The 18,918-nt window shown below is 48.5% G+C and overlaps 1 protein-coding gene across 2 annotated transcripts in view; it reads left to right on the forward strand.

Moving 5' to 3' along the window:
* The window catches only part of LOC140429071 (rapamycin-insensitive companion of mTOR-like), a 321,889-nt gene that overhangs the window by 162,949 nt on the left and 140,022 nt on the right, over positions 1-18,918 (forward strand). For both annotated transcript variants that reach the window (XM_072515622.1, XM_072515623.1), the window contains 2 exons: positions 10,413-10,500; positions 13,393-13,483. In XM_072515622.1, coding sequence (XP_072371723.1) covers positions 10,413-10,500; positions 13,393-13,483 — 179 coding nt within the window. The remainder of the gene's footprint in view (positions 1-10,412; positions 10,501-13,392; positions 13,484-18,918) is intronic.

Here is an 18,918-nt window from a genome sequence, read left to right on the forward strand (position 1 = left end):
AATATTTTTATTTGTTTTTTTAACATTTTATACATAATACAAAACAAAGCAAAAAGAATAACAGAAGAAACCCCCCCTACTCGACCAACCAAAACACATATGACTCAAAAAATAACCCCCCCCCCCCCCCCCATCCCTGCCCCCCTCCCAAACTCCCCTTCTCCTCAGCAGCTGACAGTGATCAACTCTTTAAAGTGAAGAACAAACAAACGCCACCCCTTATGGAATCCCTTAATGCCCCCCCCCCCCTTAAAGTGAACTTAACCTTCTTAAGATACAGAAACTCCATTAGGTCCCCCAGCCACACTGAGGCACAGGGCGGAGATGCTGACCTCCACCCCAACAGGACCCGCCTGCGAGCAATCAGTCCAGGAAAGGCTAAAAATCCACCCCCGTCTGAGGCTCCGGCAAGTCCGACACCCCCAAATAAGACCCCCAGAGGACTGGTCTCCAATTCTCAAGTGCAAGATCGCTGACATGGTACTGAAGACCGAACCTCAAAGCCTCTCCAACTTAGAACAGGACTAGAACATATGTACATGGTTGTCTGGGCCCCTCCCACACCGCTCAAAAATGTCCTCCACCCCATCAAACAACTGCCTCATCCTTGACCTCGTCCAGTGTGCCCTGTGCACCACCTTTAATTGTATTAACCCTAGTCTTGCACACAAGATTGAGGCATTACAACCTCACAGTACAACCCCTCCTCCAGCTCCACCCCCAACTCCCCCTCCAATGAGGCCATATCCTCTGGAATTCTCACACAAATCGCTGAGGTGAAACCTCCCCACCCTAACCCCATCATTGACAACACCCCCTCCAACACCGAGGAGTGCGTTGTCACAGGAAGCGCCAGGAAAACCACCCTTGCTGAATCCTATTCCTGATCATATTGTCTATGGCTGTGCTTTCAGGGGAGATAGTTATATTGTGACAATATCACTAGACTAATAATCCTGAAGACCAGGTTAATACTCTGTCTGCACTTGGTGGGTATATTTGCCTAGCTTGATTAGTCCTGCTGCTATGATCCCAGTTGGTGTTAGAACTGGATGGGAAGATCCCAGAATGGAACCCTAACTCAAAAGACCGTAATTAATTGATCAAACGTGGAGAACCGAATCACAGGACCTCTAATTAGTTTTAACAACAACAAAATGTATTAAACATGGAAAAAATGGATTATAATGCAACACTCCTTTACTCCCCTTTAACTTAACAATTATACACATTTTAAGATTAATGTGAATAATAAAGTATATTTGAGGCTGCAATGCTCCCATTGACACACACGCTCCTTTTTTTAATAGCACACCGGGTTGGCTGTGGTTAAATACACACTTCGCTCTGAAACCAAATTAGTGTCTGTGGATTTCTTCCTCCGGATCTCCCCAGATCATTGTCAAATGAGTTTCTAAATTCCATTCCCAAAACATACTTTAAAACCTTCTCTCGTAATCGCACTTTCCGTTAGCAGTTTACATTCTGAAATCCAGTCCACATTTCCAAAAATACTCCTGTGAGCAGGGTTTCTGCTCCACATCTACCAGTGAATCCACTCCAGTTTTAGAGCCATCAAATTTCTACAGTGCATAAGGAGGCCATTTGGCCCATCAAGTTTGCATCGACCCGCTGAAAGCGCACCCTACCTCAGCTCACTCCCCGCCCTACCCCCGTAACTCCACCGAAGCTGCACATCTTTGGACTGAGGGAGGAAACCAGAGGAAACCGATGCAGACAACCCTTTTTAGGATTTCTTTGTCTTGATTGCTTTTGCACGCACATATTCCGATTCCAGGCCACGGATTGCTCCACAATTATTTCAATTAATGTCTCTCAAACTGTAGTAAGAGATCACCAACCTTAGTCCAAACTCTTTCTGACTTCTCAATCATAAAGCTCTATTTACAGCTTTGACCTTGTCTTGGCAGCTAATCTGAAAGGGTGACATAGCAAATTGGGCCGCATCTCAAACATTGATGGGGCAGACATTTTTATAACTTTCAGGAATATTTGTCAATCTTTTCTAAGTCATGGAGGCTGAGGGAAGTAGGAGCAGGAGGTGAAAGGAATACTTCTTTTTGTGCCTCTACATTGCATGTTGTGACTAATGGTGCAGAACTTTGGCTAGCAAAATTAACTTGCTGCCAAAAGGAGAGTCACTCTCTTCCTCCCTCAATGATGACTCTAGAATTTCTTGGCCATCAGGAGATGATGGATAAGCAGATTGGCATGCACGCTCTGTGTGTACTCTGAGAACCTTTCCACCAAGAATCTGTAATCTGGAGCAAGCGCAGGAGAGTGGGACTAATTGGGTAGCTCTTTCAAAGAGCCGACACAGACACACTGGGTGAAATGGCCTCAGTATCTGCTCAATCATGTTATGATTCTAAGCTGGTGCAATCCTTTTCACAGAAAAGGAAATTTTCTATTGCAAAAAAATTATTTGGAATTTACTTGGTGCACCTATTGATAGCTACTGACTCATATGGCATGGGTTGCCAGTATTGCCATAAAATAAATTGATGTCAAAGTTTAATTCAGTGACTCTTGTGGGAAGGCTTTGGCTCATTGTTATTGCTCTCATTTCTAAGCCAGAAGGTTTTGGGCTCGAGTTCCACTTGATCATATTATCTAGGTTTACCATATAGTACCATCAATGCAAGTGTTTTACTGAGGGAGTGGTAGTCTGTTGGAAGTTCCATCCTTTAGGTTACAGGTTCTGCCCTGTTGGGTGGAATGTATAAGGATTCCAGAGCACACCAACTACTACTTTTATTAATAGGGCACCGTTGGTGTACTAATGGTGGAGCAATTGAAATTGAGGATACTCAACCAGAATTGGAGGAATGCAGATGTCCCGGAGGGTTGTGGGATTGGAGGTGATTAGAGGTGTGAAGTGATGAGGCCATCGAAGGATTTGAAAACAAGGATGAGAAATTTAAATTCAAGATATTGCATACAGGTGCTAATGTAGGTCGGTGAATACAGGGGTGATAGGCAGATGAGACTTTGTGTGAGTTAAGTCACAGGCAGTAGGGGATTTAACCACCGCATTGTGCCCGACATGGGAGCTGCCTTGGATTGGTGGGGGGAGGGGGCCGGGGGTGGGGAGATTTTTGGCCATGAGTCTTTCAGGCCATCTTTAAGTATTGTGGATACCCATAACAGAGCAGCTACGGCTGCTGCTTGTCTGTCCTACCAGAAACATTCAGGACAGAGCCCTGTTCTTGGTTGGATGTTCACAGTCACTTTTACTCCTTTTGACTGTGAGCAGGCTCAAGCTTCACAGCTGAGAGCTATTGTTAATAAGGAATTGGCCTTGTTGGTTGTGAGAGCACTTCACAGTTGCGGGTTGTGTATGCTGCTTCCTCCTGCTGCTTGGTGCAATGTGTGGAGGCTGCTGATGCTGTTTCCTTCCTTTTCTGTAGCCGGAAATGTTTCTACGATATCTGAGTTCTGGAGCAGCACGGTAGCGCAGTGATTAGCACTGCTGCCTCATGGCGCCAAGGACCCAGGTTCAATCCTGGACCCGGTCACTGCTTGTGGGGAGTTTGCACATTCTCCCCGTGTCTGAGTGGGTCTTACCCCCCACAACCCAGAAAGATGTGCAGGGTAGTCGAATTGGCCACGCTAAATTTCCCCTTAATTGGGAAAAAAAAATTGGGTGCTGTAAATTTATTTTTAAAAGATACCGGGCTCAGGTGGACATGTGAGTCCAGAAAGCAATCCGGTTTAAAGCAAGATGATGCTGCGGGAGCTGGTGCATGACATTGATCCAAATGGGCTACCTATGACGCCGTTGAAGAAATGCTGATGCTTTTGTTGCTGGTGTGGTGAGTGCTGCATGAAACTGGTAGGTCACTGCGTGTTAAACCCGCTGGAAGCCCAGGATGTTCAATGCACCTTGAATGCCAGTGGAATATGTGGATACCAGGATTTGGTTCCGGTGAGATTGGGCCGTGTGGGAGGGGCCTGCACAGCTGCGGCTCCAGGACGGAGAATGGCACTGATACATGGAACAAGTAACACATTGCTGGACAGATCATTTCTATGACAAAGTTCTGGTCATGATGACACATTCTCAGGCTTCTCCTCCATTTCTGTGAAGGAAGTTGCGAAGGGTGATAGTGTGTGTTTGTTTTTTGTGTGAAAATGAGCTGATATAGCTTTGTATTGGTACCAATATGGAACGGTGAGTGTGATATGTGGAATGTTACCTATTTAACTTTCAAATTTTTGTTACTGTTGACCATTTAATAAACAAAATATTCCCAAGTGGTTTCCAGTGGGCACATGGGCTGTGTCTCAGGTGATGATTATTGGATTGCATTTCAATCAAACTTTGAAGCCCGAACACTAGGAGCATCAGCACGATAGAGGCAGCAGCTAACAATCAGTCAAGAGCTGGACTTCAGTACTGGGGATATCCTCGTGACCAACGGGTGAGTGTGTAGATCAGTGGAGGGCACCTGTACACAGTCTCCCTAATATTCCCGGTAGGGGTTTGGGGTCTAGGGACTTCTGATGTGGCCGAGGAGTGAGTGTGCAGAGTGATGTTTTCCAGTACAACTGGTTCAACGGATGACATTCAAAGGTAGGACACGTAAGGGTGCGGGGGAGGATTTGAAGGGACATGGTGGAAGCCCAAACTTATTGTCAGTCTATCTTCTCCAATTCCTTAGACATACCAAAATGGAAGATGGAGTCTGTCCCGCAGAGGATATCCTCGTGGTGCTGGTGGCACCCCAGGCAGTCAGACGTCGTAGAAGGCAGCAACGTTGACACAGGCTGGACACAGCACCCATGTGCAGGGGGCCGCTGAAGACCTGGCCACTCATCAGGCCGAGGAGGAACTCAGAAGGGATGCCAGTGATTATCATAGATTATCATAGAATTTACAGTGCAGAAGGAGGCCATTTGGCCCATCGAGTCTGCACCGGCTCTTGGAAAGAGCACCCTACCCAAGGTCAACACCTCCACCCTATCCCCATAACCCAGTAACCCCACCCAACACTAAGGACAATTTTGGACACTAAGGGCAATTTATCATGGCCAATCCACCTAACCTGCACATCTTTGGACTTTGGGAGGAAACCGGAGCACCCGGAGGAAACCCACGCACACACGGGGAGGATATGCAGACACCGCACAGAAAGTGACCCAAGCCGGAATCGAACCTGGGACCCTGGAGCTGTGAAGCAATTGTACTATCCACAATGCTACCGTGATGGCCCAAGGTGTATAGGCGTCATTGGTCTTTCAAGGAGATGACGGATAGCATGTGCTGCAGGAGATTCTGCCTCTACAAGGAGACAGTGCGGCACATTTGCCACGTCCTCGCGGACTTAGCATCCCGCGGAGGAGGAGAACACCTGTTCCTGGTGGCCGTGATAGTCACCACAGCCCTGAACCTTTATGCAACCGGTTGATTCCAGAACTCGAGCGAGGAGTTGTGTGTGGCATATCATAAGCTGCATCCCACAAGTGCATCCGTGAGATCACAGATGCTCTGCATGTCAGGCGGCTGACTATATCAACTTTTGAGCTGGACCACACCCATCAAAGTGCCGGGCTGCAGGATTCTCCACCCATTGCCCAAGGTCCAGGGGGCAATTGATGGCATGCATGTTGCCTTGCAGGCACCGGAGCATCAGGGGAGTGCCCTTCATTAGCAGGAGGGGGTTCCACTCCCTGAATGTTCAATTTGTGTGCGACCACCACCTCTGATCATGCACATGTGTGCACGCTTCCCAGGGCGCATGCATGACAGCTATATCCTGGGACACTCGCAGATACCTGGTGCCTTCGAGGACCACCCCAAGATGACAGGTTGGCTCTTGGGGGATAAGGGACTGCTGAGGCCCTAGCTGGCTACGCCCGTGCGGAGGCCGGAGACCGAGGCGGAGACCTGATATCACCGTGTTGCTACCGATGCTGCCATTGAGCGGTGCATTGGACTGTTCAAAATGCTATGTTCCGATACCTGGACCACTTCGGTGGTGCACTGCAGTACGCCTCTCGGAGCGTCTCTGCTTTGTGGTGGTTTGCTGTGCCCTCGGCACCCTGGCACATCAGGGCGACATGCTGGAGGGGGAGGAGGAGGGATATGTGACCTCGTCTGAGGAAGAGCCGGACCAGGAGGGGATGGTGACGAGCTGGGGGAGGAGCTTGGAGGGTTGCGGACCGGCGATGGAGGCAATGGTCCGGCATGCCAGGAGGACCAAGGAGACCCTCATCCTTCTCTCATAGGACGAGGCCTTGTCAGTCAGCATCTCTTCCCCCAAAAGGCTGACAAATCTCCTGGACCTGATAGTCTAAAAGAAGTGACTGCAGGGCTAGAGGATTTATTGGTTGCAATGTTTCAAAATTCCCAAGGTTCCAGCGGATTAGAAAAATGCAAATGTACATGTCCCTATTCAAGAAAGGAGGGAGGCAGAGACTGTAGGCAAGTTAACCTAAGATCTGTCGTTGTGAAAACTTTGGAACCCATTGTTAAGGAAGGTGTAGCAGGATAATTAGAAAATCATAATATAATCAGGGAGAGTTTGAAAGGGAAACCATGTGTGACAAATTTATTAGCGTTCTTTGAGGATGTAACAAGCAGGGTGAATAAAGGGGAACCATTGGATGTGATGTATTTGGATTTCCAGAAGGCTCGCGATAAAGTGCCACCTAAAACTACAGACGTTCAAAGCCTGTGGTGAAGGGCGACATATTAAGAGGATGAGCAAACTGACTGGGGGAACAGAGCTGGGTCATTTTCAACTTGGCAATCTGTAACTACTGGGGTCTATAGGCATCAGTGCTATGACCTCAACAATTAGTTATCTATATTAATGAGTTACATGTGGGACTGACTATTGTAGCCAAATTTTCTGAAGGTCTAAAGACAGGTAGGAAAATAAGTTGAAGATACGAAGAGTATGCAGCAGTAAAAAGTGTTATCTGACACGCTACCGATTGGAATACTCCAGTAACCTGAATTTTTGGCAGCTCAATTTTTTTAAAGAGCCGATTGCTTTCAGTCTTCAGGCCATGCATTCTTTTATTTTTTTTAATTCCGATCTATCTATATTAGATATGGGTTCCACCCATCTCCCACGCGTCTGCCCTCACCCCTTCCTCTCCCTCCCAGAACATTGATATGGTTCCCCTTGTCCTCACTTTTCACCCCACTAGCCTCTGCATTCAAAGGATCATTCTCTGCCATTGCCACCAACTCCAGTTCCATGCTACCACAAAACACATCTTCCCCTCACCTGCCCCTGTCGGCATTCAGCAAGGACTGCTCCCTCCGTGCCACCCTGGTCCACTCCTCCATCATGCCCAACTTTCAAGCCCAAATCTCCGATTTCCACAGATTCTTCCCCTGCAATCACAGAATGTGCAACACCTGCCCCGTTACCTCCTCACTGTCCAAGGCCCTAAATATTCCTTTCAGGTTGAGCAATGTTTCACTTGTACCTCTTTCAATTTGGGCTGTTGCATTCGCTGCTCCCAATGCAGTCTCCTCTACATTGAGGAGACTAAACGCAGACTGGGCGACTGCTTTGGGGAACACTTTCACTCAGCCTGCGAGCATGACCCCAATGTTCCTGTTGCTTGCCATTTTAACTCAGCACCTTGCTCTCATGCCCACATGTCCATCCTTGGCCTGCTGTGAAGGATGCTCCAGTGAAGCCCGGAGCAATCTGGAGGAGCAACATCTCATCTTATTGGCACATTGCAGCTGTCAGCGCCCGATGTTGAGTTCGGCAACTTTAGATTGTGACCTTTTTCCTCCACCTTAAACCTCTTTTTAATAAATATTCCATACTTGTATTGCCTCAATGCAAAACATCCCCCTCCTCTTCTCACACCAGACTTTCTGTGTTTTGTTCTTGAAGTTGCTACTTTTTGTTGCAGTTTCTACATTCTCCCTCCTTTCAGTTCTGATAAAGAGTCAAAGGACTCAAAACGTTAAGTCTGTTTCTCTCCTGATAGATTCTGCCAGACTGGTGAGGCCGCAACCGGAATATTGTGTGCAGTTCTGGTCACCACATTACAGGAAGGACGTAATTGCTCTGGAGAGAATATAGAGGAGGCTTACAAAAATGTTTCCAGGGCTAGAAAGGTTTATCCACAAGGAGAGATTGGATAGGTTGGGGTTATTTTCCTTGGAACAAAAAAGGCTGCGGGGTGACTTAATTGAGGTGTACAAAATATGAGGGGAATTGATAAGAGTGGTCAGGATAAAATTATTTCCCTTGGATCCAGCATTCTAGAACCGGGGATGTAGATTCAAGATAAGTGGCAGAAGGTGTAGAGGGGACATGAGGAAGAACGTTTTTACGTAGAGGGTAGTGGGAGTCTGGAATTTGCTGCTTAAGTTGGTAGAAGCAGAGACCCTAAACTCTCTTTTTAAAAATAATGTGGAGATGCCGGAGTTGGACTGGGGTGGGCACAGTAAGAAGCCTTACAACACCAGGTTAAAGTCCAACAGGTTTGTTTTGAATCACTAGCTTTCGGAGCTCAGCTCCTCGCTCAGCTCCTCACTCACCTGATGAAGGAGCTGAGCTCTGAAAGCTAGTGATTCGAAACAAACCTCTTGGACTTTAACCTGGTGTTGTAAGACATCTTACTGTCTCTTTAAAAAAGTACCTGGATGTGCACCATAAGTGCTGTAAGCTACAGGGTGATGGACCGGATGCAGGAAGGTGGGATTAGAATGGGCACCTGGGTGTCCTTGGACTGGCACGGACAAGATGGACCAAATGGCCTCCTTCTGTGCTGTAACTTTTCTATGGTTCTACTTGCTGAATGTTTCCAGAATCCTCTTCTTGTTTCAGATTCCAGCATCCACAGTATTTTGTCTTGTGTCCAGAGTAATGTAACTCCTCGTTAATTGGCACTTTGAAAATCGGCATCAATCAATCTGAACATGCCAGAGAACAAATATTTTACTGTTGATAGGTTGTGAGTGAGAAAACACATGGCAGATAGAGTATAATGTAGGAAAATATAAGGTTATCCATTATGGTTGGAAGAATAGAAAAGTAAAATATTATTTAAATAGAGAGAGAGATCTTGAATGCTGTAGTACAGAGGGATCACAATATGAATCACAAAAATGTAGGATGCAGGTACAGCAAATAATTAAGGCAAATGAAATTTAGGCCTTTATTACAAGGAGGGTGGAGTATACAAGTAGGGAAGTCTTGCTAGAACTGTTTAATCATCAATACAAATGCTATATACCATACCTTTGAAGATAGGTACTCAATAAAAGATTCAACAAAAGTGATCTTGAAGTTTTCAATGAATTGACAAACTGATCCAGGCAGCTTATTGGCTGTTGACAGGTTAATTTACATGGGTCAAATCATTTAAAAAGAGTCCAGGGTTAGAGGACCCTGGGTGTGGAACATTTTTTTGTCAAAAGATAATCATTGTGGAATTAATTAAGCGGGTAAGGATATTGAAATAGGCACTGTAAGTGGGTTCATGAGGTGATTGTGTTTATGGAATAAGAACATGGGTAGGTTTACCAGGTTGATTGCTGGGATGTGGAACTGTCATATGAGGAGAGACTAAGTCAGTTCGGATTATATTCATTGGAATTTAGAAGGGTGAGAGGGAATCTCAAAGAAACATACAAAATTCTAACAGGATTAGACAGGGTAGATTCAGAAAGAATGTTCCCGATGGTGGGGGAACTCCAGAACTAGGGGTCACAGTTTGAGGATAAGGGGTAAACCTTTTAGGACTGAGGTGAGGAGAAATGTCTTCACCCAGAGAGTGGTGAATCTGGAATTCGCTACCACAAAAAATAGTTGAGGCGAAATTATTGTGTCATTTCAACAAGGAATTAGTTATAGCTCTTGGGGCTAAAGGGATCAAGGGATATTGGGGGGGTGGGGGGGGGTGGAAGGCGGGATCAGGGTATTGAACTTGATGGATGATCATAAGGGGCTGGTTTAGCACAGTGGGCTAACAGAACCAGGACAGCAGCGCGGGTTCAATTCCCATACCGGCCTCCCCGAACAGGTGCCGGAATGTGGCGACTAGGGGCTTTTCACAGTAACTTCATTGAAGCCTACTTGTGACAAAAGCGAGTATTATTATTATTATTATTATTATCATCAGCCATGATCATAATGAATGGCGGAGCAGGGCCGAATGGCCCCCTCCAGTTTATATTTCCTATGTATGTTTCTATGTGATGTTAACAAGGTTTGTCAAGAAAGGGATCAATCTGTTAGGCCTTTTCATTCTTGTTGAACTTTTCTTATGATAGTGTTATTCGAGTTTTGCCTGACTACATTAAATGGATTTTTCAGTGCCTCTACTGGTATGTGTTGCCAGATGTTCCTCTTGACAATGAACCTTTTGAATACTGACAAATTTCTTTCTCCTTCTCACTTTGACAGCGTGGTCTGCTGGAGGTGTTATACGATATCTTCCGACTCCCTATCCCTGTGACAACGCAGGATTTTTCTGAAGCTCTGCTCAGTGTAGGTGGGTGAACATTCTCTTTGTCACGACGTCATACTTGAAAGGAACATGAGCTGCTCAGGCCAGCTGTGAGCCCACTACTTTGATAATGAACATTTGTTTGCTGCCTGTATGATGTTTGCAAAGAATGAAAGCTTTTCCCAGTTAGAGTTGGGTAAATTGCCCAAGTCTCTGTAATTGACCATGACCCATCTGAGGATATGTTGGGTTGATGTAGCTTTTTGAAAACTGTTTAAAACCCTGTCCGTTCTCACACTGCTGAAGATGAATGCCTCTACATGGGATTCTTTGCCTATTAGTACATGTTGTAATGTATCACTAACTTGTTCATCTTTGGGAATCCTTTCTATTGAAGTTCTGCATTTGGCAGAAATGTTATAAACTTCAGTGAGAATACAGAGATTAGAATGTTGTTTTTATTTCTTGGGATGTTTTGTTATGTTGAAGGTGCTGTATAAATGCAAGTTGTTCAGAGTTTGTCAACACTCTTCGGGACGGTACTGGACAGTTAGAAAGTACGTAGAGCTGGTGTTTATTCAGAAGCATAGACCCATGCAAGAGTAGATTAGGAGTCACCATTTCACAAGGTTAGAATAGGGAGTCTTTTGGGAGGCGAGGTTCTGGTTGAAAAACAAAAGGCCAATCCTTACTTATTGGCAGCTAGGAGACGCTCTTAAGGCAGCGGTTATTACCCATGCTTTCCCTGAGGCATTTAGAGTCAACCACATGTCGGACTGGTTTGTTTAGATGGGCAGCATGGTCGGCGCAGGCTTGGAGGGCCGAAGGGTCTGTTCCCGTGCTGTACTTTTCTTTGTTCTTTGTACATGCAAGCTAAACCAGGTAGGGTTAGCAGATTTCTAATCCTGAAGCACAGCAGCAAGCCAGTCATTTTTAAAATATCAATGCTAAAACTTGAATTGCTATTTGCTGGTGAAGCACTGAATTCATAAACTACCTCAGATGGAGTTGATCTCTAGGTTAGCTGTCCAGTGCCATACCACACGTCTACGCTGTCCCTTTCATTTGAACTTGCATATTCCACATGACTGCCACCAAGGATAACTTCTGTTTTCTCCTCCTCTGCCGAGGGACTTTATCAGCTAGGATCATGTTTCTGGGTGCTATTCATTGACTCATGCTGGAAGGTTGGAGTAAAGTAGCCAAAGAAGAGGATAATTTAAAAAGAAAAATGAAACATTGGCTCCTACATCTGAAAAATGTGTTAAATATCCCTCTCTGTTTCCCATCCACAATTGCACAGATTACCTTTTTGTTTCTCCCATATATTGTCTATAATTCTGATAAATAACAAATGCATCAAATCCCCAAAATATTTTTATGCAAGAGAAAATATTTGAGAGAGAACGTATAAGAATTGGGGACATATCTGTTCCATTTCTGAAATCCTGATAAGAAACTAAAAGTTAGGACATTGTGTACTTTCGACCCTTTGTAGTTCAATCCTTTATCGCTGCTACCCTCTGCTGGATATGTGCATCAGCCACACTCACTCTTGAAGTTCTGCATTTGGCAGAAATGTTATAAACTACAGTGAGAATACAGAGATTAGAATGTTGTTTTTATTTCTTGGGATGTTTTTGTTGCCAAGGATGGATGAAAGGTCAAAACCTATAGTGCACAGCAGCAGTACAAATGGCAGCAGTACAAAACCTATAGTGCACAGCAGCAGTACAAATGGCAGCAGTACAAAACCTATAGTGCACAGCAGCAGTACAAATGGCAGCAGTACAAAACCTATAGTGCACAGCAGCAGTACAAATGGCAGCAGTACAAAACCTATAGTGCACAGCAGCAGTACAAATGGCAGCAGTACAAAACCTATAGTGCACAGCAGCAGTACAAATGGCAGCAGTACAAAACCTATAGTGCACAGCAGCAGTACAAATGACACGAATAGCAGCCAAGGTAAAAAATTTTATTTAAAAAAAATAAATTTTGAGTACCCAATTCATTTTTTCCAAATTAAGGGGCAATTTAGTGTAACCAATCCACCTAGCCTGCACATCTTTGTGTTGTGGGGGGGAAACCCACCCAAACACGGGGAGAATGTGCAAATTCCACACGCACAGTGACCCAGAACCGGGATCGAACCTGGGACCTCGGCGCCGTGAGACAGCAGTGCTAACCATTGCCCCACAGTGCTGCCCGGCAGCCAAGATAAATTGAGAAGTAACAGCTAGCCATTGCCAACTGTGGACTTTAAAGCTTACAGATTAAAGGTGGAAGAGAAGTATGAGGGATCATAAAATGATACAGCACAGAAGGAGACCAAGTCTGTGTTGACTCTTTTGGAGAGCTATCCAATTAGTGCCACTCCCTTTCACTTGAATAGTTTATCATAATTTTCTTGCCTTGGTACTCTGCCTCTATTAATAAAGTACGAAGTCTTACAACACCAGGTTAAAGTCCAACAGGTTTGTTTCGATGTCACTAGCTTTCGGAGCGCTGCTCCTTCCTCAGGTGAATCTATTAATAAAGCCAAGAATCCTATATGCTTTATTAACAACCTCCTCAACTTTTGTTCTGTCACCTTCACGCAGTTGTGTAGTACATGATACCACTTAGTTTATATTGCCTTTCTTCATGCTTCCCACCAGAATGTGCCACTCCATACTTCTGTTAAATTTCATCCGTCATGTGTCTGTCCATTTCATCAGTCTGTCTGTCCTCTTGAAATTTGTTACTATCCTCATTGGTTACTGCATTTCTGAGTTTCTTGTCACATGCTAACTTTATATTCTGCCCTGTATACCCAAGTACAGTGCGCATAGATGATAGAAGAAGCATGCTTGATGAGCTGAAATGGGCCCTTTCTAATTCCATGATTTCTTATATTGCATTTTGCTCTTTTCCCCCCCCTCCTCAACCTGACAGATCCCAGCCGTTTCCAAGACTCCTGGCGTCTTTCAGATGGATTTGTAGCAGCTGAAGCTAAAACTATTCTCCCACATCGAGCCCGATCCAGGTATGTGACCCCCCGATCAATGGAGTTATTTGGATATACAAGTCAAGCGACTGCAACCTATACAAGTACAAAATGGCAGTCTTGTTTACCCACGGAATGTCAACACACTTAAAATACAAGCATTTTCTTTATAACTAATTTTTGCTACACTGCTTTAACAACTCTAACTGTAAGCAGATCAGCACTTCTGTCAGAGACAGCTCAACCTTTTCTTTCCCCTTTCATCAATTTGTGTGATACTCTTGTCATTTCAACTCTTCTGATTTTGTAATTTAAGCTATAACAGTGTTTGAATCCAGTGACCAAGTCCATGGTACCGTGCAAGTGATAGGTCACAAACAAAATATAAAACATGTTTGGGTGTTCAAAATAATATTTTTTTAAACCTCTGCCAAAAAGAGAAGAAAAAAAACTAGCTGCTTATTTTAATCCCATTTTCCAGCACCTGGTACAAAGCTTTGCAGGTTACAACACTTCTGATGCAAATCCAGGTACCTTTTAAATGAGTTCAGCATTTCAGCATCAACTTGGGCAGTGGATTCCAGAGGCTCACTACCCTCTGGGTGGAAAACGCTTTCCTCATGTCCCCTGCTAATTGACCCTCAGCTAAGGGAAACAAGGCCAGGATTCTCCCCTACCCGGCGGGGCGGGGGGTCCCGGTGGGATGGAGTGGCAGGAACCACTCCGGCGTCGGGCCGCCCCAAAGGTGCGGATTTCTCTGCACCTTTAGGGGCCAAGCCCTCACTTTGAGGGGCTAGCCCTGCGGCGGAGTGGTTGGCACGCCGCCAGCCGGCGGGAAAGGCATTTGGCGCCACGCCAGCCGGTGCCAAAAGGACTTTGCCGGCCGGCGGAAGTCCGCGCATGCGCGGGAGCGTCAGCGCCTGCTGACGTCATCCCCGCGCATGCGCAGGGGGGGTGTCTCTTACGCGTCGCCCATGGTGAAGGCTGTGGCCGAGGTGGAGGCAAAAGAGTGCCCCCACATCACAGGCCCGCCCCTGGATCGGTGGGCCCCGATCGCGGGCCAGGCCACCGTGGGGGGACACCCCCGAGCCAGATCCTCCCCCCCCCCCCCCCCCCAAAGGACCCCGGAGCCCACCCGCGCCACCTAGTCCCGCCGTTAAGGGAGGTGGTTTGATTCTCGCCGGCGGGACTGGCATGACAGCAGCGGGACTTCAGCCCTTCGCGGGCCGGAGAATCGCCAGGGTGTTGCCGGCACGATTCCCGCCCCTGCCGAATATCCAGTGCTGGAGAATTTGGCAACCGGCGGGGGCGGGATTCACGCCAGCCCCCGGCGATTCTCCGACCCGGCAGGGGGTCGGAGAATCCCGCCCCAAGTCTTTCCTGTCTTATGCCTCTGATAATCTTGTACACCTCAATTAGTCACCCCTTAACCCCTTCTGTTCTAAGGAAAACAACCTAACCTGTCCTCAAAACTGCAATTTTCAAGCCCTGGCAACATTCTTGTAAATCTCCTGTACGCAATGTGTCCTTCCTGTGAAGAGAAACCAAAATTCCAATACCCGCAGTAATTTGTTTTTATTTTATATTCGGTGGTGACCAGAACTGGACACAATTCCAGGTCTAACCAGCGTTTTATACAGTTCCCTCTCTCCTCTCCTCTCTCTCGCTCTCTCTCTCTCTCTCCCCCCCCCCCCCCGCCCCGGGTTGCTGCTGCTGCTGTCCACCTCCTAACGCTCCGCTAGAAAGTCCAGGAACGGTTGCCACCGCCTGAAGAACCCTTGCACAGATCCTCTTAAGGCAAATCTTACCCTCTCCAATTTAATGAACCCTGCCATGTCGCTGATCCAGGCTTCCACGCTTGGGGCCTCGCATCCTTCCACTGTAGCAGAATCCTCCGCCGGGCTACCAGGGATGCAAAGGCCAGAATACCGGCCTCCTTCGCTTCCTGCACTCCCGGCTCGTCCGATACCCCAAATTGTGCGAGCCCCCAACTGGCTTAACCCAGGTGTGTACCACCTTCGACACCATCCTCGCAACGCCCCTCCAGAACCCATCCAGCGGTGGGCACGCCCAGAACATGTGGGCGTGATTTACTGGTCTCCCCGAACACGGTAGCATTGTGGATAGCACAATTGCTTCACAGCTCCAGGGTCCCAGGTTCGATTCTGGCTTGGGTCACTGTCTGTGCGGAGTCTGCACATCCTGTGTGTGCGTGGGTTTCCTCCGGGTGCTCCGGTTTCCTCCCACAGTCCAAAGATGTGCAGGTTAGGTGGATTGGCCATGATAAATTGCCCTTCGTGTCCAAAATTGCCCTTAGTGTTGGGTGGGGTTACTGGGTTATGGGGATAGGGTGGAGGTGTTGACCTTGGGTAGGGTGCTCTTTCTAAGAGCTGGTGCAGACTCGAGGGGCCGAATGGCCTCCTTCTGCACTGTAAATTCTATGATAATTCTATGAAAAACCTGTCCTCTACTCCAAAAAACCGACTCAGCCTTGCCCCAGTCATGTGCGCCCTGTGCAGAACCTTAAATTGTATCAGGCTAAGCCTGGCGCAAGAGGAGGACGAATTTACCATAACCAGGGCGTCCGCCCACGTATCCTCGTCTATCTCCTCCCATTTACCTTTCAGCTCCTCCACCGAGGCCGCCTCCTCCTGCGTCTCCTGGTAGATCGCCGATACCTTGCCTTCTCCAACCCACACCCCCGAGAGCACCCTATCCTGGATCCCACATGCTGGCAGTAGCGGAAATTCCCTCACCTGCCGTCTTACAAACACCCTTACCTGCATGTACCTGAAGGCATTTCCAGGGGGGAGCCTGAATTGTTCCTCCAACGCCCCAAGGCTCGCAAACCTCCCATCTATAAACAGGTCCCCTTCTAATACCTGCCCTGTGCAAGCTCAGGAACCCCCCATCCAGTCTCCCCGGGACAAACCAATGGTTCTCTCGGATCGGGGACCACACCGAAGCCTCTGCCCCCCCCCCCCCCCCCCCCCCCCCCCGTGGCGTCTCCACTGCCACCAAATTTTGAGGGTCGCCGTCACCACTGGACTCATGGTGTACCTTGGCGGCGGGAGCGGCAGCGGTGCCGTCACCAGCGCTCTCAGGCTCGTGCCCACACAGGACGCCATCTCCAGCCTCTCGCACGCCGTCCCCTCCCCCTCCATTACCCACTTGCGTATCATCGCCACATTGGCAGCCCAGTAGTACCCACACAGATTAGGCAACGCTAGCCCTCTGTCCCTGCTCCGTACCAGAAACACCCTTGGGGTCTTTTTCGCCCATACAAACCCCATGATGCTCCTGCTGACCCGCTTAAAAAAGGCCTTGGGGATCAAGATAGGGAGGCACCGGAATATAAAAAGGAACCTCGGGAGCACCGTCATCTTCACCAATTGTACCCTACCCGCCAGGGAGAGTGGCAGCATATCCCACCTTTAAACTCCTCCTCCATCTGCTCCACCAGCCTCGTCAAGTTGAGCTTGTGTAGGGCCTCCCAGCTCCTGGCCACCTGGATCCCTAGGTACCGAAAACTCCTTTCCGCCCTCTTCAGTGGAAGCTCGTCTATCCCTCTTCCCTGGTCCCCTGGGTGTATATCGAATAGCTCACTCTTCCCCATGTTGAACTTGTATCCGGAAAAGTCTCCAAACTCCCTGAGGATCCGCAACACCTCCGGCATCCCCCCCCCCCACTGGGTCTGCCACATACAGTAACAGGTCGTCGGCATACAGCGATACTCGATGTTCTCCTCCCCCACCCCCCCCCACCCCCACCCCAAAAGCACCAGCCCCCTCCAGTTCCTGGACTCCCTCAAAGCCATCGCCAAAGGCTCAATTGCCAACGCAAATAGCAGGGGGGATATGGGGCACCCCTGCCTCGTCCCCTGGTACAGCCAAAGGTATTCTGACCTCCTCCGATTTGTGGCCAAACCACCACCGGGGCTTCGTACAGTAACCTAACCCAACTAACGAGCCCTTCCCCGAAGCTCCTCAACACTTCCCAGAGGTACCCCCACTCCACCCTATCGAAGGCCTTCTCCGCATCCATAGCCGCCACTATCTCCGCTTCCCCCTCCACTGCAGGCATCATGATTACATTTAGGAGCCTCTGCACATTGGTGTTTAGCTGCCTTCCCTTCACGAAACCCTACTGGTCCTCGTGGATCACCCCCGGGACACAGTCCTCAATTCTGGTAGCCAACACCTTCGCTAACAGCTTCGCATCCACGTTAAGGAGCGAGATTGGCCTATACGACCCACACTGTAAAGGGTCCTTGTCCTGCTTCGAGATCAGCACTCTGGACATCGTCGGGGGTGCGACCCCCCCCCCCCCCCCCCCCCCCCTCGCCTCATTGAAAGTCCTCACTAGTAGTGGGCTCAACAGGTCCATATACTTCCTGTAAAATTCCACCGGGAACCCATCTGGCCCCGGTGCCTTCCCCGCCTGCATACTCCCAGCCCCTTAGTCAGCTCCTCCAGCCCTACCGATGCCCCAAGCCTCGCCACCTGCTCCTCCTCTACCCTCGGGAACCTCAGCCGGTCAGGAAAACAACGCATCCCCCACTCATCCATCGGGGGCTCAGACCTATACAGCCCCTCATAGAAGTCTCTAAATACCCCATTTATTCCCATCGCACTCCGCACCGTGTTGCCCCCTTTATCCCTAACTGCCCCAGTCTCCCTCGCTGCCTCCCGCTTCCGAAGCTGCTGTTCCAGCATCCGGCTAGCCTCCCGTATTCATACATCGCCCCTTGCGCCTTCCTCCACTGCACCTCCGCCTTCTTGGTGGTCAACAGGTCAAACTCGGCCAGGAGGCTTCGTCGCTCCTTGAGTAGTCCCTCCTCAGGGACCTCTGCATACCTTCTATCTACCCTTAAAATCTCCCCCACCAACCTCTCCCTCTCTCTCCTCTCCTTCCTCTCCTTGTGGGCCCTAGTGGAGATTAGCTCTCCCCTAATCACCGCCTTCAGTGCCTCCCAGACCACCCCTACCTGCACCTCCCCATTATCGTTAACCTCTAGTTTTCTTTCAATGCACCTCCAGATCCGCCCGCTCACCACCTCATCTGCCAGCAAACCCACCTCCAGGCGCCACAGCGGGAGCTGGTCCCTCTCCTCCCCTAGCTCGAGCTCCACCCAGTGCGGGGCATGGTCTGAGATGGCTATGGCCGAATACTCCGTGTCCTCCACCCTCGGGATCAGCGCCCTGCTCAAAACGAAGAAGTCAATCCGGGAGTAGGCTTTATGGACGTGGGAAAAGAAAGAGAATTCCCTGGCCCCCGGCCTAACAAACCTCCATGTGTCCACTCCTCCAATCTGGTCCATAAACCCCCTCAACACCTTGGCCGCCGCCGGCCTCTTACCCGTCCCGGACCTAGAGCAGTCTAATGCTGGATCCAATACCGTATTAAAGTCCTCCTCCATTATCAAGCTCCCTGCCTCCAGGTCCGGAATCCGGCCCAACATGCGCTGCATAAAT

Source organism: Scyliorhinus torazame, chromosome 9 (assembly GCF_047496885.1).
Source record: "Scyliorhinus torazame isolate Kashiwa2021f chromosome 9, sScyTor2.1, whole genome shotgun sequence".
In the NCBI taxonomy this organism is placed as follows: Eukaryota; Metazoa; Chordata; class Chondrichthyes; order Carcharhiniformes; family Scyliorhinidae; genus Scyliorhinus; species Scyliorhinus torazame.